This window comes from Ranitomeya variabilis, chromosome 2 (assembly GCF_051348905.1).
Source record: "Ranitomeya variabilis isolate aRanVar5 chromosome 2, aRanVar5.hap1, whole genome shotgun sequence".
Taxonomy (NCBI): Eukaryota; Metazoa; Chordata; class Amphibia; order Anura; family Dendrobatidae; genus Ranitomeya; species Ranitomeya variabilis.
This window is the reverse complement of record NC_135233.1, coordinates 879621709-879646841: the sequence shown is the minus strand read 5'-3', so window position 1 is coordinate 879646841 and position 25133 is coordinate 879621709. Positions and strand designations below refer to the sequence as shown.

Sequence of the window (25133 nt, the reverse complement as noted above, 5' to 3'; positions counted from 1 at the left end):
TTTCTTCTGTCTCAATTTTCTTTTTAACATAAAACAAACTGAGATGCAGTTGAAGTGTAGACTTTCAGGTTTAATTAAAGGGATTGAACAAAAATATCCTGTGAAACGTTTAGAAATTGCAACTTTTTTTTTATACATCACTTCCTCATTTCAGGGGCTCAAAAGTAATTGGACAAATTAACTTGACCATAAATAAAATGTTCTTTTTTAACAATTTATGGAGAATCCTTTGCAGGCAATGACTGCCCGAAGTCTAGAAGCCATGGATGTCACTAAACGCTGGTTTCCTACTTTGCGTTGCTTTGTCAGCCGTTTACTGCTGCTCTCTTCAGTTATTGCCTGTTTGTGGGTCTTTCTGCCTTCAGATTTGTCTTAAGCATGATAAATGCATGATCAATGGGGTTCACATCTGGTGATTGACTCGGCCATTGTAGAATATTCCAATTCTTTGCCTTAAACTCCTGGGTTGCTTTTGCAGTATGTTTGGGTCCATCTTTACTGTGAAGAACAGTCAAATCAACCTTGCTGCATTTGATTGAATCTGAGAAGAAAATATATCACTGTGCACTTCAGAATTCATCCGGCTGCTTCTATCTTCAGTTACATCAATAAACACTAATGAACCAGTGCTATTGGAAGCCATGCATGCCAATGCCATCACACTGCCTTTATCATGTTTTACGGAGGATGTGGTGTGTTTTGGATGAGCCATTCCAAGACTTCACCATACTTTCATCCTATCCATCTTGTACAGGATTACCCTAGTTTCATCTGCCCAGAACTGGGCTTAGTTCTTTAGATGGTTTTTTTTTGGCATTGTGGATATCTAGGCCTTCTTGAGTTCCCAAGCTTACCAGTGCCCTTTTTTTCCTGTGGATTTGGCTACTTCTAACAGTTCTGCTATCTGATGGATTTCTTTTTTCCAGCCTACTGGTGGTCAGTTTCTCTTCCATTGAGGGCTTCTTTGACCGCATGTTGTGGTTTAACAGCAATAGCTTCCCAATGCAAATGCCATATCTGGAATCAGCTCAAGACCTTTTACCTTGTTTAATTATGTATTAGCAAGCAAATAGGCCATTAAAGAGCTTTTGAGATAACTGTCCAATTAGTTTTTGTCCCTTTAAAAGGAACCCACCACTTAAAAAGACAACTAATCTGCAGATATGGGCTAAATCTGAAGTTTAATAGTGATCTGAACCTGCTCGGTACCAACACAGAGTCCTGCAGCTATAACCGCACCCCCCAGCACTGACTGACAGCTCACTCATCATTACGGCCAGCTGTCAGTCAGTAAAGGGGGCGCGTTTACAGCCGTCGCTCTCTATACACTGAGTGGTGACTGAAACTTCGCTGGTGCTGACTGACCGAATACCGAACGCTGTCAAGGGGAATAAAGTTAATTTCCAGCAGTGGGGCTCTAAATGCAGGTGCCGGACAGGTTCTGAAACTATTAACCTGTAGCTTAACCCCATATACCAGAGGTGTCAAACTGCATTCCTCGAGGGCCGCCAACAGGTCATGTTTTCAGGATTTCCTTAGCATTCCACAAGGTGCTGGAATCATTCTGTGCAGGTGATTAAATTATCACCTGTGCAATACAAGGAAATCCTGAAAACATGACCTGTTGGCGGCCCTCGAGGAATGCAGTTTGACACCTCTGCCATATACTGTTTTTACATCTGACAGGTTTCCTTTAAAAAGAGGCAGCTACATATTAAAGAGCTGGAATTCCTTAATCCATCCTCCAATTAGCATGTGAATACCCCTAAAATTAAAGCTGAGGTCTGCACTTTAAGCCCAGATTGATATATAAACTGTATCGTGTATGTCTTGGTAAACAGCTAAAATTGCAAAACTTGTGTCACTGTCCAAATATTTCTGGATCTGTTTTCACACCGAGATGAGCCTTCGGTCAGGTAGGATTATACTTATGCTCAAAAAAGAGAAAGGACAACACCTCCAAAAATCATACAATGATCTAATGTCTCTAGGCAAAAATATATAACTGAACATGAGGATCTTAGTTTAACATTCTGATCAGACTGTATGAAGCCCACTGCCACGTCACGGCAAACCTCGTAGTGGGTCCTACCGCCCTAACGAAGCGGAGCCAAGCGCCAACCACCGCCACAGCGGCAATGCACCAGCAGGGCAGACAACCTGGTGCCCCACAGCACCCGTGCTGCAAGACTAAGTCCCCATGACTCCAGACCGCACCGCCCCACCAGCACAAAACCGCAGCAACAATGGCCGCCACACGGCACCCACACCAAATGAAAGGAGTAATGAAACTCACTACCCCTTACTTTGCAGTCTCCTGCTAATTAAAATCACCTGTGCCAAATGGAAGGAGTGCACATCCGAAGAATTTTATTAGCAGGAGACTGCAAAGTAAGGGGTCTAGCCCATTTTGGCTCTCACTGAAGAGCTGGAGGAAGGCGAGTTTCAGTGCTCCTTTCATTTTGGTGCTGGGTGGCGGCGCGGTCTGGAGTCATGGGGGCTCAGTCTTGCAGCATGGGTGCTTGGGGCAACAGGACATCTGCCCTGCTGGTGCATTGCCGCTGTGGTGGTGGTCGCCGCACATCTCCGCTCCGTTAGGGAGGTAGGACCCACTATGAGGTTTGCCGTGACGTGGCAGTGGGCTTCATACAGTCTGATCAGAATGTTAAACTGAAAACCTCATGTTCAGTTATATAAATTTTTGCCTAGCGGCTTTAGATCAATGTATGATTTTTGGAGGTGCGGTTCATGCTCTTTTTTTTTCTTTTTGTGCAAAGCAGGATTATACTTACTATACATACTGGTATACATTCCAAAGTAGCATCAGGATTTCATTATGTGTCCAGTGCAATGAAGTGAAAGAAGAATATAGAAGGACAGAATCTGATAAGCATGACCTGATCAGGTCCTAGTTTATCTACAGTATCTGATTTAATTCTTGTCAATTAGAAAAAGCATAGCCCTTTATGGCACATTTTCCACCCCCCAAAAATGTAAACTATGCACATATAGGGAAACATAAGATAAGATGCAACTAGGAAAGTAGCAATCAGAATATTCTACTGGTATTAGGACATAAACCCTTATTAAAAATAACTCCACAAAGCAACAGCTATAGAAATAAAAAAATATATAGATTTTTTCCTTGCTACCATTATCCAGATGAAGGTGTCTGTTTCTCTATACCCTAAACAAAAAATAGCCCAACTATGAAGTAATGAAAAAATATCCGTAGATAGAAACACCATAAAAGTATTTTTACCCTCTTGAACGCTTCAAATTCCATGTAGTTACCAGACTTGTCTACACACAGAGAATGAGAGCTTTATGCTTGTGTAAATGCCAAGAACAAGTCTGACGAACAAACATAAGTTGTATGTAGCCTGTAGCTCAGGTCATTCCCCCTGTTCACTAACAAGTCTAGGAGTTGCATTTGTTTTGCAGAATGTTTCTATTTTTCGGTAAAATAAAGTAGAATGTTTTTATAATGTTTCTACTAATGGTCTACTGTTGCAGGCAGGAACTTCGGTCAAAAGTATAAAGGAAGGTAATGAGATTTGGGTGCTCCTATCAAATAAGAGCAGTGCACCTTGAGTGTTTCCAAGTTGATAGTAGTGTAGGAGTTTGTATGTGCGTTGGAATGTCATCATTTAACCAAGCTGATATGTATGTTTAGTCTCATTTCATGTAGGTCTCAAGTAACTAATCTACAGACTGATTCCGACATGCTCATTAGGGTCAGAAGGCCATAGGCTACTGAAAAATTAGATGTTGGTTATGGACTGCAGACCGTTGTCCAGATACCATGCATTCTACAATGGGATTTTATGCTAGGTTTAGGAAGGCTATGCAAAGAATTCACAATGCACCTGGGTACTAGCATATATATTTGTTTAGCCAACATCTACTATAGTCTCTATGCATTTATCTGCACATTAATGTAGCCCTCAGGCTCTGTTTACATTGGCTAGTGGCTTCCAGTTTTGATTAATGCATTGTGTAACGTAGTGCTTCACCGGGGAGGAACAGAGGTAGGACTTTTCATACCAGTGATCATATGTTGCACAATGTTTTTTTAGGGCTGAAGCAATAGTTAGCTCAGCAACGTACTCAACTAGATCAATTGAATTTAGGAGACCAAAAAAAGGACCATAGAAAGGTACTTTTAATTTTAGCATTGACTTTCACTGCAAATTTAGAAGTCTAGGAACAATCTAGGTCTGTTTAGTAAGGCACAGGCATCATTTTGGTCTTTCATATGAGAATCCGGTAGAAAAAGTTTTGGAAGCGCCAAAGTATAATCAGTCTTCCTTCCAATAGAAGAGCTTCTTACACGGCCTACATCGTCTCGTGTATCATTACACCAAGCTGTGCATCCGACAGAGGACAAGCCCTTTTTTTTCCTTTTGCAATGATTTACAAAGATTGCCATAACTTACATCATTTAGATTTACTATGCTTTTTGTATTTTTTTATAGAAACTAAAGAAACAGTGTAATACCTGTTAATTTTTTTTAATTTTGCTTTTCACTTTGTAGCCTTTTTTCTACAAAACTGAGAATATCAACACTATACAACCGAGTGAGCTGGAAGCATCGGATATACAGTAATTTGGATGTTCATATTGCTAAGCCACCCTGTAGAAAAGAACATTTACACAATGTGCGAGAATTTGTAGTTAGAAGTATAGTTTATTGCTTTATTTTTAACAAACTTTTCTCAAAAGATTTAAAAGACTGGATAAAGTTTTGCAGCACCTGCTCTGTAACAATAACACTCACCAATCTAGGATCAGAAATGAGGAAATCGCTAAGATAATTAATCAACGTAGATTGTCCTGTGATCTTTTCAAACATGTAATGAAAAGTGGATTTTATTTTCCTATTACGTTCACAAGCACCTGTTGTATTGTAAAATGCATATGCTTAATTGCCACCATGTCAATTGATTTTCTAGATATGTTCATTACCAATAATATTTTGCACATGTTCAATTCTTTCAACCATGCCAGGGACACAAGATTTAAGGATTAAATGAATATTAACCTTTCAGAACGAACGAGAAATGTTGTTCACCATAGAAACAACAAGAATTTATATGGCCTTTGATGTCCGATTAAGGGTTTTATATAGAAATTCCAGCAATGTTTTCTAGGAAAATAAATTAGTTGAGTACCCTGTAAAAACAGACTATTTGATACAAAGCAGGTCTATTACTAGGAGTTTAGTAAAAACATGGTGCCCGATATATGAAGACCGCTGTTTTTCACGCCGGTCTTGAGTAGGAGATGGGCTGGAGTCAGATACTCCAGATTCATGAAGAGGCCTATGCCGTTCCATGAATCAGGAGCTCCGGACGAGTGGCGTACACCAGCGTAGCCCCTTGAATGGGAGCTGTTCTACGGTACCTGTGAATGGTCTCAGTGAGCAGCGCTAGCCAGGCTCTATAGACTGTGTCTACATCAAGTGATCGGCGGAGGTACAGGTTGTCGGAATCCACAGATTTAATCTTCTAGAGCAGTGTTCCCCAACTCCGGTCCTCAAGAGCCACCAACAGGTCGTGTTTTCAGGATTTCCTAAGTATTGCCCAGGTGATAATTGCATCACCTGGATAGGCAAGAATTACATCACCTGGGCAATATTAAGGAAATCCTGAAATCATGACCTGTTGGTGGCTCTTGAGGACTGGAGTTGGGGAACACTTTTCTAGAGGAACAGTGAGTGTATAGCCAAAATAAAGACACACACAATCAAAACAAAACATAACATGCTGTCAAAAAGTTTTTTCTTTTATTTAATTGCTTTGCTTTCGGACAATTTACAATAGCATTTAATAAATATCTGGGGTTTCTTCGAATACATCATGCTGTATACACCTGTCATATTTTTCTCAAAACAAATTCATTACAATATTTATTTCATCCAGGAAACAACTGTGAAACACGGGAAGGTTCTGCACTCTGAACAAACGGCATTTCATTTTGGGGGTTATGATATTAAGGGACTGTAAAAATGCTCAAAAAGCATCTTAAGAAGGATTTAGTTAGCAAAGTATCAAACTATTTGAAATACGGAGCTCTCAAAATAAAATCGTTGTGGCACTGTTTGCTAACCTGAAACCAAATATATTTGCCATGTGAATTTGTGCTTCATTGCCCATGGGTTTTTATTTTCTAATTGTAATTTTGTATCAGATCAATAAAAAAAACAGTAGGGTTTCATCCATTTGGCGAAGATGACTTTCTCCACATTGGAGAGAAAATCATGGATTTGATATCAAATACATGTTCGTTTCTGGCTCCACTGATGCTCCAACGCAAGGCCTACAATGAGTTTGGCTAGGGAATTGGAAAGGTGTGTCTATCAGAACTTTGCTACCAGTCCAAAATGTTGTCCAAGAAGCAAAATGTTATAAATTAAACACTGAAAAAATAAAAAAAACACCTGCTCCATATTGCAGACTGAGATATGGAGAAGACCGACCAGACTGCAGCCAAGCTGCTTTTCCACTATGATGTGATGCTCCGGGGCAATGTCCGGTATGACTGGGCTAGCAGGAGGCGCCAAACAACCTGTTTTCTCATCAAGATCTTACCCGATAACTACAGTCTCAGAAGGGTGATCAATGTGTCACTAGAAACCTGGTTATCTGACAATATTTAGATCTACAGATTAAGGCCAAATTTGTATTGTGGGGCTGTAGTTATACTTGCCAATTGTGGCTATTAAACGCCTGTTGGTAGGCAATTGGCTAATATGTAGCCTGTTTTAGACAGACTGACTGCACTTCTATATGCACAGAAAAACAGTTAATATGCTATGTGCTCTGTGCACATAGTTTATCATTGTTCTCGGCAGCACAGGTGCTGTTTACAAAGGACAATGTGCTGCCAAAAAACAATTTTTTTTTTAGCACGCTTAAAAATCCTCTCACATGATGAATAAGCACTTTGCTAGTTCATCGAGTGATTGGCGACCTGTTTAGACAGGTCAATAATTGGGAAACGAGTATTACTAGGAATGATTATTAGCTAGTGTAAATGCGCCCTAATGTGGACAAGGAAAAATAGCATGTTGCAATCAAAACGGCTTACCAATTAGAATTTTGGAAAAAATCAAATTAGTAAACCACCGGGGACTGAGCCGAACTATAAACTGAACAGACAGGCAGATACCCAGTGGCTTCTCCACGCCCACTGCCCTGGATTGACAGGTACCGGCCTACTAGTTTACAACGTGGCTTGGCTCCCGGTGGCTATTGAAGTATGTTTTTTTCTGAAACACATCAGCGTTTCATAGTCAAACATACAGCCAGTGCCTCATACATGCTGGGATTGGGCAGCATGCATCAGCTGTCAGGTTCCCTTTAAAGAATATTTCAGCTTCGATCATTTCTGCATGCGGAGGAGTCAGGTGACATCAAGTTTACTGACAGAGGAAATGTGCCCGATATCGGATCTTACTCATGTGACCCGGCGGGTATTTGCAGTTGTGACATCAACGGCCCTGCTCACCTCCTGATTTTGAAGTGAGTAGAAATGAAATGCCCCATTAAAGTTAGTAAGCCAGCATTAAAGAACACCATGAACTCCATCTCTCCGGCCCCATAAAAAAAAAGCAGGAGATTTTAAAGACATATTAAAATTGACAATTTTTTATTTTAAAGTGTTGTGATTTAAATGACTGTAAAAACTTTATCCAAGCCGTGTCAACTGAAGCTGTGAAAAAATAAGAAAATCTAAAGGTGCAAAAGCATAAAAAAAGTGCTTAATGACAAAGCAATTGTTAGAATAGTCCTGGTTTAAGAGAGCCGCCACTACTGCCGCAGACACCACAAGTCTTTCCCAAGTATCTTTGGACACAAAATATATGAACAATGGGAAAGGAAGATAGGGGTTAATTTAAGCTTTATTGCAATGGTATGTGCAATGCATCTAATAATGCAATAGTGATAGAAGGACTGATGCTGTCAGCAATAATGGCTGATAACGGTCCGATAGGTTACAGGAGGGAGCATTTCTGCACATTTTACCTTTGACAACATTTTCAACCATTTAAAAAGTTATGTGACATGATTGAATCATAAATTCCATAGATGCTTTTTTACCCAACGTGACTAAACCAAACAACTGATTTGCTGCTTTTTGATCAGTTTTTAAACTTATTGTTGTTATCTGAGATGACATAAGTGCCCTATAGAAGAAAAAGAGGAGAAACCCCCACTTTCAGCAAATGTTCCCCTAAACACATGTAATTTGCTCTGGCTATACATAAGTGCTGAGAGTATAACTCCGTATTTCAATCTTTAAGCATCGCTTACATTTTCAATTCATTCTGGGTATAGCATTACGTTTGCTGCTGAGTATTTCATAAAAAAAAAAGCAGAGTTACCATTAAACATGCATTCTGCGTCATGGAAGGAAAGAATGGAAATAGTGCTAACGATGTATGTACAAATGATGAAAATGGTGAGTTATGACCCAGATTTCTTTCTTGAGTAAAAATGCAATCGAGGTACAACACAAACACAGAACAGCAGCAACAAGTAGACAGATCTCACTGGAGTCTTGTAGAAACATGTGACATGTCTTCAAGTAGCCAGTCATCAACATAAACCTAACACATGGACGTCCATCCTCCTCCTACAGCAATGACTAGTACAGAAGGCAATATTCAGACGGTTTCTTTACGCCGGCAATCCATGAATACCAACATCTATGTTTCTCTTCTGTAAATGTATTATCTAAAGCAGGAAATAAATAAAAAACAAAAATGTGGTAAAACACATACGACATAATACAGAATATCTATAAAACAAATAGCAACAGTGAGGAACCGTTACCTATTTAAACTATTTTTCTTGATGAAGGGCTTCAATAAAGGCTTCAAGTTTTTCCTGTATTTCTCGTACTTTTTCTAAAGGGAGATAAAAGAAAACATTAAAAGGAATTCCCAAATATCCTAATATATGGTATCCAGTATGGAAAAGCTATCTCACTCTGAATTATAACGGAGGATTGAGAGTACAGAGACTACTAGAACAGTTGGTTATCAAAATCATGTCGTCACACCTAATGCAACACATTGGATAGTTCAGTAAAGGAAAAAGAATCTTTTTGAAGTGGATTTTTCAATGCATTTAATGTCCTTGGGGCTTAAACAAGTGCAATGGACAAGGGTCACGTTACCCTAAAATTACGTACCCGAACAGCACCTGTTCCTCTACATTACCGAAGGGATGACGACGAACAATCACTAATCCTTGACTTCTCTTTTAACATAATATCTTTATTCTCCACAGCAGAAATTCATACCAGTCAACCTGAACATAGCGAACTTAAAAGGTATTATTAACCCAATATCAGACCTTTTCCATTCAAAGAAGAAAAAACCCCAAGCACTAACAAAAATCTAAAGCTACGACCAAGCTTGTCTTATTAAATAAATACGTTAATTTCCGCAAAATAGGACAATGGACATAAACATTATAGTTAATAACAACAGATTTATTTAAAAAACAAAAACTTTTTAATCGCACTTGTCTTCCAGAATTTGCAGATTCTCGCTGGGAAAATGTACATAGGCACTTTGATTCCCTCTTACAAGTAAAAAATGTCGTTTCAGTTAAAATATCCATGAACAGAATTAAAGGAATTGTTTACTAAAGGACAACCACTTCTTACAGACTCCAATCTACTGCAGGAAAAAAAAAAACTGCATACTGCCATCTCTCCACCGGATCTCCTGGCGGTCGCTTGACGTCCGCTGTGACGGAATAGAGAAGGCTGGAGTGGATGAGCGCTTACTGACTGTAGTGGGCATGAGGCCACTGGGGGAGACAGCGGGGACATCAGATGAATGCAGCTGGTTCAGGAGGGGAGTAGGACTCTTTTTTTTGCTGTAGATTGGAGAAATTATGCTAAGGTTGTACATTACTGCACAATCACTTTAAATGGGTTCTCCAGGATAATGATGTGATCAAATGGTTAAAGTACCGTATCTGTGTTTCCAAATATTCCTTTTTTATCCAAGTTGCTTCCTCTAAAAGTAAGGCTAGTGACCAAGATATCTTCCCACCTAATTTTGAGTCTATTGGGTGAAGTGAAGGCACCATTACCAGAGTCGTTACCTTCATGCAAGGACTATGTAATAGAAAAGCAGTTTTGGGAGCGTCAATTTCCTGCTGGCTGTCAGCAGAATATTAATGTAATGTAACATAAGAAAAACTACATGAAGTGATGGCTGGATGTTCGAGCACGTTGCACACATGTATTGGATGAACATTTGTATGAAGACAATACTATCCACCTTCCTATGTGGATAGCAACAAAGAACGCTGCTTACATATTGCCTAACAGGCCTGCAACTGAACACGAGAGCGGAAAACAGCAGCCAAGGTCCTTACAAAACTATTTATTACTACTGCTATTTAGACAGACCAAACAGAACAGATAAAAGTATAAAATAGGGGATGTAAATGAAAGAACAATGGCAATTCAGAGAGTGAGCAAACGTCCTACATGGAAAGAAACTTCTGATCTTATTGCTAAAAAGGGAAGATGGCTACCACCCCCATAACAGCAAACAGCAGCTGGCTGGTACAGGCCGCATCCTGCGCTTATCTTCTACTGTCGGCATGATGAACAGGAAGAGTTCAGAAACCCACGCATGATGCACGGGCTGGGAGGGAGCGTGCCACCGACACCCCACCTTAGTCATCCCTCATCACAGAAGCTGCACAAGGCAATACTGGAAATACTTGGATATAGTCAATGGTAAGGAATAGTGCTGAGCGAACGTGATCGGATTAGGTGCTATCAGAGCATGCTTGGGTGCGTTTGTTAGGCAATCCCTGCATGTGATGATGTTGTCTTACAGCCACGAGATATGCAGCTGCTGGGAATCGGAAATATTTATCGAGCACGCCAAAGACACTGTTAGCAGCTGAGCATGCTCAGATAACACCTTATCCGAGCACGTGCAATCATCACTAGTAATGAACTGTGCCACTGAGCTCATCTCAGAGCCGTGGGGGTACAGGCCCCTGCCCTTAAAACTCTAAAAATATAGATGGAAACAGGAAGGATAAACCTGACAAAATCAAAGTGGAGAATTGGTTAGTAGGAAAAAAAACAAAAAACAAAGATTGATGTTTCAAAGTAGACCGCGCTGCTGTAGAGAGGAAGCTTTTCCAGAATGGAATAATTTTGTAGTTTTTATTTTTCCGGGTTTAGTGCCCGCACCACTTTAAAAAAAAAAAAATAAAAAATAAAAAAAGTGCGAACACAAAAGAAAATAAAAAAAGGACTAGGAAATTCCTATTCCATACTGGAATGGCTTCCTCTCTACAGCAGAGCGGGCGACTTTGAAAGGCAATCTCCTTTTTCTACGAATTGATATGCAAAAGAGGGTTTACTGTCATTTGCCGACTGACCTGCAGCAGCTGTAATATTCCTGGGCAATTATCGGCGTTGGGACAATCACAGCTTTTTCAGGAGAGCAATAACTCCCTTCTCATCTGCACCTTTCAATATCATCTTATGTGTGCTTGTCTCCCCCTGCACCAAGTTCATAAGATAAGCGCTAAAAGTTTAGGAAGCAGAAAAAAATAAGAGAAAAAGAAACCACCCAGGCTGCCGTCAATGAGACAGAGCGTCAATTATCACCTGGAAGGAAAGATTTATAAAAGCGAGGGCATCTACTGTTCTACAAGGAAACTTTAACAGATGGGGAGTGAAAGGATTGTCAGCAGGTCAAGAAAACACAGTGGAGCAGAGCCTTGTCTGAAGCATGCATGCTCAAACCACGGGAAAAGGGGTCAAGATTGTAACCGCATGGCTAGGTGCTGGAGAGAAGCTTTCTTCCACAGCTCCATCATTACAGCAGACAATTACCACTTCTCGTGCTGCTGTTAAACGGCTATAAATATTTGTGTCCTCTGTGCCTTTAGTGTCTACTCCAGGGAAACGCCAACCATGCTCATTAGGGTCATTTAGAATGTCTGCCCACAGAAAAAGCAGTGGAGACAATCCTTCAGATGTCACTTTTCAATTCACAAATCAAAAGGAGCAGTTCAGTGTTAAGTAAAAGATTGGGCAAAAGGGGAAAATTGCAATAAGGCCTCCACCACTCCTTAGTGTCATGTGCGGTCTTTTTGAGTTTGGGCTTTGCTGTCAAACCGCAAACAGGCATCTTTAAAGTAACTAAACTTTTCACTAAATCTTGAAATGCTGAACTTGATTGATGGGGCTCAAGTCCTTAGACCCCTACCAATAACTCAAATCTAATCTTAGGACCCCCGATAAACATTAGTTGAAACTTGTTCGCACCCGCCGAGCATCGGATGAATATGGGGCATCTAAACTCTCCCAGAATTACATACATGTTGCTCCCCCCCCTCCCTCATGAAGTAATGTCACCATCCTGGGCCCCTTCCTGGTATATATGTCCACCATACTGGTATATGTGTCCCCCATCCCGGGCCTATCCTGATATATCTGTCCCTTATCCTGGGCCCCTTCCTGGTGTATATGTCCCTCATCTGTACCCATCCTGGTATAAATGTCCCCGTATCTGGGCAAATCCTGGTAGATGCAGCACGTGCAAAAGTATTGAATTAAGGTCTGTGCTTTGACTAGGCCACTCCAAAACATTTACATTTCCCCTTAATAAGAGCCAATACGCCTTTTAACAGCAGTCATTAAATAGCCTTACTCCTCAGCGCTGCTTTTTAACAGAGCTGAGAAGTAAGAGTATAGCGCGGGTCCGTGGATGAATTCCAGTAGCAGGCACCCTGTGGTATCAGCCACGGCCGGTTTTGATGCCGATCAGGGTCAGTTAACCCCTTAAATACACACAAGACCCCTTATGTAACCATCAGACCCCCGAGATGAGAATCGTGGGTCCCAATGTTTACCATGGTACCCTGAGTTCATGTGATTTCCCACATGTGAGTCCCACAGTTGGACTAAGTGAAAAAGTTACATAAAATATGTAAAAAAAATAATAATAAAAAAAAAAAAACACAACAGAAAAGGAGCACACAAATCACGAAGAGCTGTTTCACCACTCAAAACGCAGCGTTTGTGATAAAACAAAAATAAACAAACAGACGTACACAATTGGTATAGCCGCATCCGGAAGGCCCGCTCTATAAAACTGGGATGTTATAGATTTCATATGGTGAACGCCGCAAAAATAAAACAAATATGACAAAAATGTCACTTTTTTATCATACTTACAAAAAAGTGAATAAAAAGTGATAAAAATTCGTATGTAAAACAAAAACATTGCATAAATGAAAATGCCAAACTGTGCTGCAAACAACAAGCCCTGTAAAAATAGCAAAGCATAAGAAAATAATATAAATTTGGTATCACTGTAATTGCACCGACCTGACGAACAAATCGATCTCATCACTTTTACGGCATGGTGAATGGCGCAAACAATAAAAACAATAACTGAATTGCTGGATTTTGTTAATTCTGTGTTTGAAAAATCTGAATAAAAAGAAATTAAAAAATATTATGTAACCCAAAATGATACAAAAACAAAACAAAACTAACTTGTCCAGCAAAAAATAAGCCCTCATACAGCTCTGCTCGCCAAAAAATAAAAAAAAGATACAGCTCTCAGAATATGGAGATGAAAACCCATCACTTTTTACAAAAAAAAAAAAAAAAGAAAAAAAAAAAGACGACATTTTTAATGTGCTACCAAGCAGCAAAACCTAGAAGGACACCCCCAAAACAATATAAATCTGGTATCGCTGTAATCGCACAGACTCAAAGAATAAAGTCATCTAGTCACTTTTACCGCACCAGGAACGGCGTAAAAAATAAATATAAGAACTATTCTTGTACTGCTGTCTATTTGTTCATTCTACCTCCCAAAAATCAGAATAAGGATCGGCTCACATTTATCCTCGCTCTCTGTGTAAATTCCCCAAGACCGCAATTCAGACAAAACCCCCTATGGAACCACTCACTTATGAGGCAGATGGAGACACTTTGGACTGGCAGAAACACAAGCAGGTCACAATGTATGGGGGTGCTACAATATATGGTGGGTCTACACTTTATGGGGGCACAATGTATGGGCACTAAACTGTAATAGTTGCAATTCGCCAGAAAAAAAGCCTGGAGATAGATGAATTCATTGAGAGGTGCAATATCTACAATGGGGTCACTTATGGGGTTTTTCTGCTGTGCTGGCACTTCCTGGGTTCCAAAATACCGCCTGCAAACTATTCTACCAAAATCTGTGCTTCAAAAGCCAAATAGCGCTCCTTCCTTCTCAGCCCTGACGTGTGGCCTAACAGTCGTTTCTGGTGACATGGTTCGGGAGAATTTGCGCAATAAATTCTGGCTTTCTCTTTTAGAGGCTACAACTCTAATTCTTAAAAAAAAAGAAAACACACCAAAAACAGGCAGAGATGCTTACCTGTCTAAATGGGCCTCAATACAATTGCACAGACAGGGTGCAGCGGACCCAAATAAAATGGCAAATGCACAGGTGCAACACCTAATGAAACAGCCAGCCTTCAGTCAGGGATTGGCCATGTGGTACACCAATGCACTAAGATACATACTCTGTATGTGGCGTGTTCACACAAGGAATGCAGAGCATCTGGCTCCAGCCTATTAATAACGCCCTATGGCGGGCTGCCCAGTGCTACAATGCATCCTGTGCAAACAGAGGCCACAGTATACAGAACCATTTGGGCCCAACTGCACCCTGCAAAAAAAATACAACGTGCAAAACAAAACATATCAATATATGTAAGGTATTGGTTGATATTCTGGCCATAATATGTAAAGTCCGCTGCACCCTGTCTGTGCAATTGTATTGAGGCCCATTTGGACAGGTAAGCATCTCTGCCTGTTTTTGGTGTGTTTTCTTGAATTTTTCCTTTTTTGGTGTAACTAATTCTTAGTTGAATCTGAGCTCGCGAGTGGATGCTAGGCTAGCTTCTAAAAGAAAATAATACAGCAGTACTGAGCAGTGTGGCTGTGACCCAACCAAGCACCACTTACTAAAAAGCAGCAGTCAGATAACATCATATCTAGCAGTAATCTGAACCCTCAGTGATTTTCCAGGCTACTTTAAGAAAGCAGGATTTCAGAAGCTTTCCAGAGTGAATAATCAGTTTAGAAGGCAGCAGGAAAGGAATGGCTGCTTATAGGGCAAATTTCTCTGATAGTATGTAATAAATCTTATCTTTTAGTACTATTGATTTATGCCATTAAAACTGATGAAAAATAATTTTAAAAGGTTAATTGATTTGAGTAATACCTAGCAGGAATTTATGGCTCAGTGGTTCTTGCAGCGCTGGGGTCCTGGTATCAGGACAACATCTGCAAGGAGTTTGTATGTTCTCCCTGTGTTTGTGTGGGGTTCTCCAGTTTCCTCCCACATTCCAAAGACATACTGATAGGGAATTTAGACTGTGAGCCCCAATGGGTACAGCGATGATAATGTCTGTAAAGCGCTGCGGAATATGATAGTGCTATATAAGCAAAGCATAATAATAATATAAAAGATAACTTAATTTAAGGGTAAAGTGAAAATCGAATAATGCAACTTCAGTTTTTGACAGGTTTGCATGTAGTTCATTTTATCAGTAATTTGTCAAGCACCTTCCCCCCAATTCCCTGCGCAGATCACCTGTGACCACATGAAAATTGAGCAGCTCTCAATGCTGCACATTGAAGTTTTTCACACACAAGATCCAGAGTAGTTCACAACATCAGTAGGCTATGGCCATGTTTATTACAACCACATGTCACTTTAGCTGCAAGCATGGGGCCGCAGGGCATCCCTAAGGCCGATTTCACATTTGCGGTTGTGTCCGCAGCGTTTCTTCCGCAAATATCTGCATGCGTTATGTATTCCTATCTTTAACATTATCGACGCATGCGTTTTTCTATGTTCGCGTTTTGCCGCGTTTGACGACGCATGCGTCGTCTAGCCGTCTGCGTCTTGGCGCGGAAATGCAACATGTAGTAATTTTTAGAGGCGTCATTTTGCCGCCTGGAAACGTATGCAGCTGATTGCTCAAGGTTTGCGCCCAAAAAACGCATTGTAGTCTATGTAAACGCATGCGTTTTTCAGTACATGCGTTTGCTTGCGTTTGCCGACGCATGCGTCTCAATTGAGAAAAACATGTCTAGACACTGATAAGCCACCCCCCACATACAAGGTGATAAAGGGAGGGTGTGGACAGTTGCAGGTCACTACTCATCAGACTGCCTTGCAGACGAGACGTCCCACAGCCCCTTGGATCAGCAAACAAGCCTCAGAACTATGTGAGTATATCCTATCCAATGCATTTCTTTTCTATAATCTGTGTCTATGTGCCCTAATTTCTGTCATTCCTTTCTTTCTGCACACATCAGAATGTCTTCTTCTTCTGATGAGGAAACGCCTGGGCCTGCACAAGGGGAACATGTCAGCGAAGTGAGTATTCACCTCCTCAGATTGTATTCACTGTCACATCTACACATATGACAATGTATATTTTCCCTTTTTCAGACCACTTCTTCTACAGCGGAAGAGACTGGGCAGGAGACTGGGCAGGAGCAGCGTAGTCACGGCCGGGCAACACGGCGGCATCGTGTAAGTATAGCTGGCTGAATGTGTATTGTATCTTCACTTTATAATTCTTGAATCTTCATTTCTTTCTACTTCTCTCTTTCTTTCCCTTTTGCTTCAGCACCAGTGTTTTTTTTTACTTCAATATTCATGCCATTCCTCTGATTCTGTTTTCTGTCTTCCGTATGTGAACGCCTCCTATATTAATGTACTTTTTGTTGTTAGGTTCCAGAGGAGGATGAGGACCTAATTGAGAATGAACACCTCATCTCCCTGGTTCACGAGCGAGTCGCCCGGGATCCACTGCACGCCAACAATGTGACGATCCGGAGGCTTTGGAATGAGGTGGCCTTAGCGTTGTGGGATGGCTGGGCCAATGCCCCGGCTCGGGTCCGTTCTGCATTTGGTAAGTATCGCAATGCAGTGTGATGTAGTCAATACCTTGGCCATGCTCACACAACTGTGTATGATGTGAGAAAGTCATTACTTTTTCACAGCACATACAGTTGTGTGACCATGGTCAAAAGACCATTGTCCTAACTATTATGTTTTGTTTTGCCAACAGTGTCAAAAGTGAAAACACGTTGGAGATCGATGAAGGACCGCTTCAACAAGGACCTGCGCCAAGAGAGCCAGCTTCCAAGTGGTTCTGCAGCAAGGATACTAGAAATACAAGTACCACCGCATCCTTGCGTTTTTGAGACCAGTCCTTGCACGAAGAACGTAAGTATATTGGTTAAAAAAGAAAAAAAAAAGTGGTGTATAATGCAATTTTTTGTGGGTCATTATTTCAAATCAGTATTTGTAATCCAAAACCTTGAGTGATTGATAGATGCAGAAGTGGGGTACGTGTTCTTTGAATACTTTCCCTCACATAGTTCCTCTCCAGGTTTTGGCTTACCAATACTGATTTGAAATACTGAGCAAATACTGAGAGTGTGACGGCAGCCTGCACAACAGATCTATACTTAGCAAGTTAGGTGTCAGAAATAATGAATTCAGGATGCCAATGGCTCCTCAATTCATTTTTCCTGACACTTGTCCTGGTGAGTTTACAGGTGGCTTGTATGTCCTCTGTCGTCAATTCGTATTTCCCATCAGTATTTGTAATCCAAAACCTTGAGTGATTGATAGATGCAGAAGTGGGGTACGTGTTCTTTGAATACTTTCCCTCACATAGTTCCTCTCCAGGTTTTGGCTTACCAATACCTTGTATAGAGATATGGCTTGTATTGCCTCCATCGTCTCTTCATAGTTTACATCAGTTTTTTTAATCCCCAAGGACTGGTCGATGCATGCAGAAGTATAGCATGTTGTTTTATGAAACTTTTATTCCTACTGTTGAACTCCTGGCTTGCAAATTCTGATGTAAAATTCACTACAAATAGTGTTAGTGTGAGCTTTCCCTATCTGAATGTGTATCTAACTGTTCAGTTATCTTTTTGTAAATGTTTTGTAATATTTTTTTTTTTTTCCGCAGCACTTGGAGCTCCACTGTTGGCCCAGGTTCTGGAGCGGTCCTTCATCAGTCAGCCACGGACCCGTCCCAGCCATCCTCCAGCGCTGCAGCAAGTGGGCCTGCCACACAACCTGGAGACCAGGAAGCTGGTCCATCAGGTGTTCCCCTTCCCCAGTCCTCTGCCTCTAGCCAATTTTTTATGGGCTCCTCCCGGCAGCGGGCCGCGGACAGGTCACTCATGCCCGAGTTTTTGCACTTGAGCTCGGTCTTCCATGAGGGACTCAAGGCGATGGGTGACCGACTGGATACTGCCATTAGTCATATGAGCACACGTATCCAGGAGGTAACCACAGCCCTTGCCCAAGTGAAAGCCGACCTCCAGAGGCCAGCACATCATTTTTTTAATCAGATAGAACAGGGCATGTCGGAACACCTTAGTCCTGAGCTCCAGATTACTGTTATGCAGGCCTGCAATGCTGCTTACGTGCAGGCTATGCAGCAGAGTCGGTATTTTCAGCAGACAGTGGGGGCATTTCCAACAGTGCCCACACTGTCACGCTTTACATCAATGCCGACATCTGCTGCATACCACTGCACGGCCACCTCCATTCCAAACACTGCCGGACCGTATTATAGCACCACCACCATGCCCAGTGCAGTGGGTCAGCCCACCGCCACCACCATGACAACTGCTGCTCCTGCTTGGGCCTCCTCCACTGCCACCACCATGCTGCCGCCGCAGGACCCTGGTCTGGCGTTCCCCGCTACCACCACAAGAGTTCCGCCGCAGGACCCTGGTCTGGCGTTCCCCGCCACCACCACAAGACTGCCGATGCCGGACCCTGGCCTGGCGTTCCCCGCCACCACAACAAGACTGCCATTGCCTGACCCTGCCCTGGCGTTTCCTGGCACCCCCACAAGACTGCCGTTGCCGGACCCTGGCCTGGCGTTCCCTGCCACCACAACAACGAACCCGCGCCAAACAAGGAAGGGGAAAGGCAAAAAAAAGCAAAAAACAATAGCTATCCCTCCCCCCTCACCTCCCAATGTGTCTGTAATGTCTGGTTTGTCTCACCCTTCCAGTGTGTCTCAGCCCTCTCATGTGTCTAGCCCAATCCCGGAATTTCCTGACCCCAGCAGCTTCATAGCGCCTTCTCCTGCCACCCCTATGTCGGCTACAATAAGCCAGACCTCACAACTGGACACCCCACAATATCGGCACTCAACCCCAAGCAGGCGCAGTTAATTTTTTGGTTTGTGTGTGTTTAATAAACCTGTGTTTTGCCCCAATAAGGTTTGGTTAATTGTGTATTTCGCCGCCGTCACCACACAGCATGCGCCAATAACAAATAATGCGTCAAACACTTTTTTGGGGGCCACCTCCAACCTCCAGTACTTACTTAGCAGAACACTGAAGCTTGGTGTGTGTTTGGTTGAGAGATATGAGGTTGCCCCCAAAAATAACACTTGTATTTTCTCCAAAAACAGTTCTTTCTGTTTACTCCGTGACTTTTGGTCGCACACAGAAGACAAAATGGTGGTAATACACAGCACAACTATACTCAACAGGTCGTGTCTTATCAGAAACATTATTTATGACCCCTGACCTGCTGATTTTAGAAATGCATTGTATTACCTCCATTTTATCTTATTGGTACATATACATATATTTCACACAAAGTGAAGGAATAATGTACGTCATACATGGCATATCTATACTCACCCGGACAAGTGTCAGGAAAAATGAATTCAAGAGCAAATAGCATCATGAATTCATTAGTTCAGACACCTGACTTGATGACTATAGATCTCTGGTGTAGGCTGCCGTCACACTGTCAGTATTCGCTCTGTATTTTACAGCACTATTTGTAAGCCTAAACCTGGAGTGGAACTATGTGAGGAAAAGTACAATAAACAGATATGCACCACTAAAAGAATTTAACTACCGCTCCTGGTTTTGGCTTACAAATACTGATGTTAAGTACTGGACAAATACTGCGACAATAACGGACATCGTCTATACAGTCTGCGGCAAATAGCTAATGGTGAACCAAGACAGGACTCAATTACGTCAACAACCTAAGCCCAAAAACCCAAAGTGGTTTGTTAAGGAAATAGATAGGAGACATGGTGAAGAAAGTAAATCACAATTATTTTATTAGAAAAAACATTAACATTCCAAACATAAATTTGCAGACCCGAAACCAGCAGTACATTTTACACCATATTGTCCTGCCATGGCACACGTCCAATGTCAGAATCAAAAAACGTTGCAAATTGGTCCCGCATGTGGCCTACTTCAACTGTTGACCGCAGCGGGTGATGACGGTAATCAGGCAAAGGGTTTGCAACAGGTTCATCAAGTTCTATGGTGGGTCGCTCCTTAGCCAGAATGAAATTGTGGAGAACCACACAGGCTTTAACCACCTCATCCACTGTCTCCATTTTTAGATTTATTGCAGTTGCTAGAATGCGCCATTTGGACACCATAATCCCAAAGGCACACTCTACTGTTCTGCGTGCCCTGGTTAGTCTGTAGTTATAGATCCGTTTTGTGCGGTTCAAGTCCCGACTTGAATAGGGCTTCAGGAGATTTTCACTCATCTGAAAGGCCTCATCCCCAACCATTACAAATGGCAGCGGTGGGCCTTGAGTGTAGGGGAGTGGTCGTGGCTGTGGAAAATTAAAATTTTTGCCATAAACACGTCGGCCCATATCAGAGGTTTTAAAAGTCTGTGAATCGTTGCCACGGCCAAAAGCACCAATGTCCACAGCAATGAAGCGACAGTCCGCATCGGCTATTGCCATAAGAACTACTGAAAAATATTTTTTGTAGTTGAAGAACTGTGATCCCGTTCTGGCTGGTTTGGTAATCCGGATGTGCTTCCCATCCACCGCACCCAAACAGTTGGGAAAATCACAAACAGTCCAAAATTTGTCAGCAATTTCTTTCCACATGTCCTCCGTGGGTATGGGTATAAATTCCTCACGGAGAATGGTCCATAAAGCCCGGCAGGTTTCAAAAACAATTCCGGACAGCGTGGAAATCCCAAGGCGGTACTGGAAATGAAGGGATGACAAGCTCTCTCCAGTTGCAAGAAATCTGTAGTAAGAATAAATAATTTACAAATAGGCAAAAAAAACATCAGACCTGCAAAAAATTTTGGGTAGCTTTTGTTTAGAATTATTACGTACCTTAAGGTAACCAGGAGACGTTCCGCTGGTGGAATGGCTCTACGGAGCTGTGTGTCCTGTCTCCGGATGGCTCCTTGGACACGATCAAGCAAATCCCGGAAAGAGTCTTGTGACATCCTGGTATATTCCGGGAATTTTTCTGGGTTCTCATTGAGCTCACCATACAGGGTGTGATATGCACCACGGCTCTCACGCAGTTCTACAATGGGGTGTTGCCAAAACCGCCTACGCCTTGTCCTTCTCGGTCTTTCCCGGTTTCGGTGTTGCTCCCAAGCAAACGCACATGCCAGAAAAATCTTGATGCTCAGATCCAGTTTGAAGTAATAGCTATCCACGTGAAGATCCATCTTCTCACAGGACACAGGAGCAAAATCTGAAGATTTCAGCTGTCCTAGGGTCTATATATAGATTTCACATAATACACGCCCTCTGTAGTCCCATTGGCTGGTTCTTGCATCTAGAATTTCTCTCTGGTAAATTTTTGCGACATGCGCACAAAAAACGCAAACGCATGGAAAACGCAAGCAAAAGCATGTAAACGCTGCGTTTTAATGACGCATGCGGTAACCGTAAGCGTTTTAAAAACGCTGCGTTTACACGCGTTTTCATGCGTTTTTCGTGTCCTTGCGTTTGCGGATTAAACGCTGCAGATTAAAACGCTAATGTGAAAGTAGCCTAAGAGGGTACCATGTGGGGAACTTTACAACCTTTCAGTTTTACTCCTACATTTAAAGGGCACATACTTGCCTTTCAAGAGGTCCCTATGAGGACCTTTACATTTCACCCATTCTAAAATATCTTGGTGGACATTTACACCCTTGTTATGCTGAATTGCTACAAAAAGCATGAATAACTTCATTATGGACATGTTGAGAAGTCAGCAGGGTGTCAGGTTGTGAATGACCTTTGACGTGAATGTGATGATCTGGGAAGAGCTGTGGTTACCAGATAGAGAACACGTATGTTATTGCATGCACGCTCAGCTCACAAACAGGCAGTCTGTCTATCCTTAAGATGCTTAATTAGCTGGAGGATCGGCGGGCAGCTGACACCCGGTGCTCTCAATCCTCAGCCTAGGAGCTCACAATAGATTTCTTTATCTCCTGCCTAAAGAAGGAGTCACAAGCTGCTCGTCACTGGTCATATGTGTCATAATGAGCAGTTTTATTGCACTATCAGCATGTATTGTGACCAAGGGCTGACCCCAGTCATTAATAACGTCGTTATATCAAGTCTTCCGTGTGGTTGGAGTGATCTAATGAGTCAGCAAGGAAGGGAGACAACTTTTTATTGCTTCAAAGTAAAGCTGCACTTTAGTGATTTTTGTATTGACTATTAATTGATCAAATACAAGGATATGATAAGAATTGCTCCTTTTATAAATATCCTGTGTATAGGAAGGGACTGGTCAATCAACCCGAGCCAAGAGAGAAGAAGCCGGAGTTAAGCTGCAGAGCAGACACTTCTCTGTGGTGCTGCCGTGTTTCACAGTAAAACAAAGTAAGAGGGGCAATTAACAGTAAAAAGAAAGCATTCAATCTACTAAAGCAGGATGGCACCATTGAAGCTCTAAAAAAACTATAGGGAGAAAAATACTTTATCTAAAAAACTAATTAAAGCTGCCAAAAAGGAAAAAGAGAAGCACATTGCTAAGGAGAGTAAAACCAATCCCAAACTGTTCTTCAACTATATCAATAGTAAAAGAATCATAAGTGAAAGTGTAGGCCCCTTAAAAAATTGTGAGGAAAGAATGGTTGTAGATGACGAGAAAAAAGCTAATGTATTAAACACCTTCTTCTCCACAGTATTAAATGAAATGCTAGGTGAAATGCCAAGAGACAAAGAAAACCCTATATTAAGGGTCAACAATCTAAAACAAGAAGAGGTGCGAAACCGGCTAAATAAGATTAAAATAGATAAATCTCTGGGTCCGGATGGCATACACCCACGAGTACTGAGAGAACTAAGTAATGTAATTGACAAGCCATTATTTCTTATATTTAGGGACTCAATAGCGACAGGGTCTGTTCCACAGGACTGGCGCATAGCAAATGTGGTGCCAATATTCAAAAAGGGCTCTAAAAGTGAACCTGGAAATTATAGGCCAGTAAGTCTAACCTCTATTGTTGGTAAAATATTTGAAGGGTTTCTGTTTAACTCCATATCAGCATGGGTTTATGAGGAATCGCTCCTGTCAAACCAATCTAATCAGTTTTTATGAAGAGGTAAGCTATAGGCTGGACCACGGTGAGTCATTGGACGTGGTATATGTTGATTTTTCCAAAGCGTTTCATACCGTGCCGCACAAGAGGTTGGTACACAAAATGGGAATGCTGGGTCTGGGGGAAAATGTGTGTAAATGGGTAAGTAACTGGCTTAGTGATAGAAAGCAAAGGGTGGTTATAAATGGTATATTCTCTAACTGGGTCGCTGTGACCAGTGGGGTACCGCAGGGGTCCGTGTTGGGACCTGTTCTCATAGACATATTTATTAACTATCTGGTAGGTGGTTTACACAGTAAAATATCGATATTTGCAGATGATACAAACTATGTAAAGCAGTCAATACAAGAGAAGATAGTATTCCGCTACAGATGGATCTGGATAAGTTGGAAACTTGGGCCGAGAGGTGGCAGATGCGGTTTAACAATGATAAATGTAAGGTTATCCCTGGTTAGACCGCACATGGAGTACTGTGTACAGTTTTGGGCACCGGTGCTCAGGAAGGATATAATGGAACTAGAGCGAGTACAAAGGAGAGCAACAAAATTAATAAAGGGGATGGGGAAACTACAATACCCAGAGAGATTAGCAAAATTGGGATTATTTAGTCTAGAAAAAAAGACGACTGAGGAGCGATCTAATAATTATGTATAAGTATATAAGGGGACAAATATCTCTCCGAGGATCTGTTTATACCAAGGAAGGTGACGGTCACAAGGGGGCATTCTCTGCGTCTGGAAGAGAGAAGGTTTTTCCACCTACATAGAAGAGAATTCTTTACTGTTAGGGCAGTGAGAATCCGGAATTCCTTGCCTGAGGAGGTGTGATGGTGAACTCAGTCGAGGGGTTCAAGAGAGGCCTGGATGCCTTCCTGGAGCCTAACAATATTGTATCTGACAGTTCTTAGGTTCTTTAGAAGGACGTAGATCTGAGGATTTATTCTGACGGAATATAGGCTGAACTGGATGGACAAATGTTTTTTTTGACCTTGCTAACTATGTTACTATGTAAAATGTTGCTCCCGGGGATGGATGGAGCCGCATCAGCTCCCGGGGTGGATGGAGCCGCATCAGCTCCCGGGGTGGATGGAGCCGCATCAGCTCCCGGGGTGGATGGAGCCGCATCAGCTCCCGGGGTGGATGGAGCCGCATCAGCTCCCGGGGTGGATGGAGCCGCATCAGCTCCCGGGGTGGATGGAGCAGCATCAGCTCCCGGGGTGGATGGAGCCGCATCAGCTCCCGGGGTGGATGGAGCCGCATCAGCTCCCAATGTGGATGGAGCCGCATCAGCTCCCAATGTGGATGGAGCCGCATCAGCTCCCAATGTGGATGGAGCCGCATCAGCTCCCGGGGTGGATGGAGCAGCATCAGCTCCCGGGGTGGATGGAGCAGCATCAGCTCCCGGGGTGGATGGAGCAGCATCAGCTCCCGGGGTGGATGGAGCAGCATCAGCTCCCGGGGTGGATGGAGCAGCATCAGCTCCCGGGGTGGATGGAGCAGCATCAGCTCCCGGGGTGGATGGAGCAGCATCAGCTCCCGGGGTGGATGGAGCAGCATCAGCTCCCGGGGTGGATGGAGCAGCCTCAGCTCCCGGGGTGGATGGAGCAGCCTCAGCTCCCGGGGTGGATGGAGCAGCCTCAGCTCCCGGGGTGGATGGAGCAGCCTC

At 42.4% G+C, this 25133-nt stretch overlaps 2 protein-coding genes and 1 long non-coding RNA gene across 13 annotated transcripts in view; 2 read left to right on the top strand and 1 right to left on the bottom strand.

Annotated features, from left to right (window-relative positions):
• Nucleotides 1-5767: 5767 nt before the first annotated feature.
• OPA1 (OPA1 mitochondrial dynamin like GTPase) overlaps nucleotides 5768-25133 on the bottom strand; it is a 198320-nt gene continuing 178954 nt past the window's right edge. For all 11 annotated transcript variants that reach the window (XM_077290337.1, XM_077290340.1, XM_077290338.1 and 8 more), the window contains 2 exons: nucleotides 8842-8915; nucleotides 5768-8742 (listed from right to left, as the gene is read on the bottom strand). In XM_077290337.1, the coding sequence (XP_077146452.1) occupies nucleotides 8851-8915 (65 nt within the window). In that variant the 3' untranslated portion in view covers nucleotides 5768-8742; nucleotides 8842-8850. The remainder of the gene's footprint in view (nucleotides 8743-8841; nucleotides 8916-25133) is intronic.
• Nucleotides 16394-16841, top strand: LOC143809997 (uncharacterized). The gene is made up of 3 exons (XR_013222582.1): nucleotides 16394-16457; nucleotides 16533-16616; nucleotides 16818-16841. It is a non-coding gene; the product is annotated as an uncharacterized LOC143809997 (long non-coding RNA).
• On the top strand, nucleotides 17300-19389 carry LOC143809996 (uncharacterized). Its single transcript, XM_077292926.1, has 2 exons — nucleotides 17300-17315; nucleotides 18073-19389. The coding sequence occupies exon 2, from the start codon at nucleotides 18251-18253 to the stop codon at nucleotides 19295-19297; it is 1047 nt and encodes a 348-aa protein (XP_077149041.1). The 5' UTR covers nucleotides 17300-17315; nucleotides 18073-18250; the 3' UTR covers nucleotides 19298-19389.

Excerpts from the sequence above, each read along its gene's own strand:
- LOC143809996 (XM_077292926.1), top strand. The coding sequence starts at position 18,251 with ATGGGCTCCTCCCGGCAGCGGGCCGCGGACAGGTCACTCATGCCCGAG.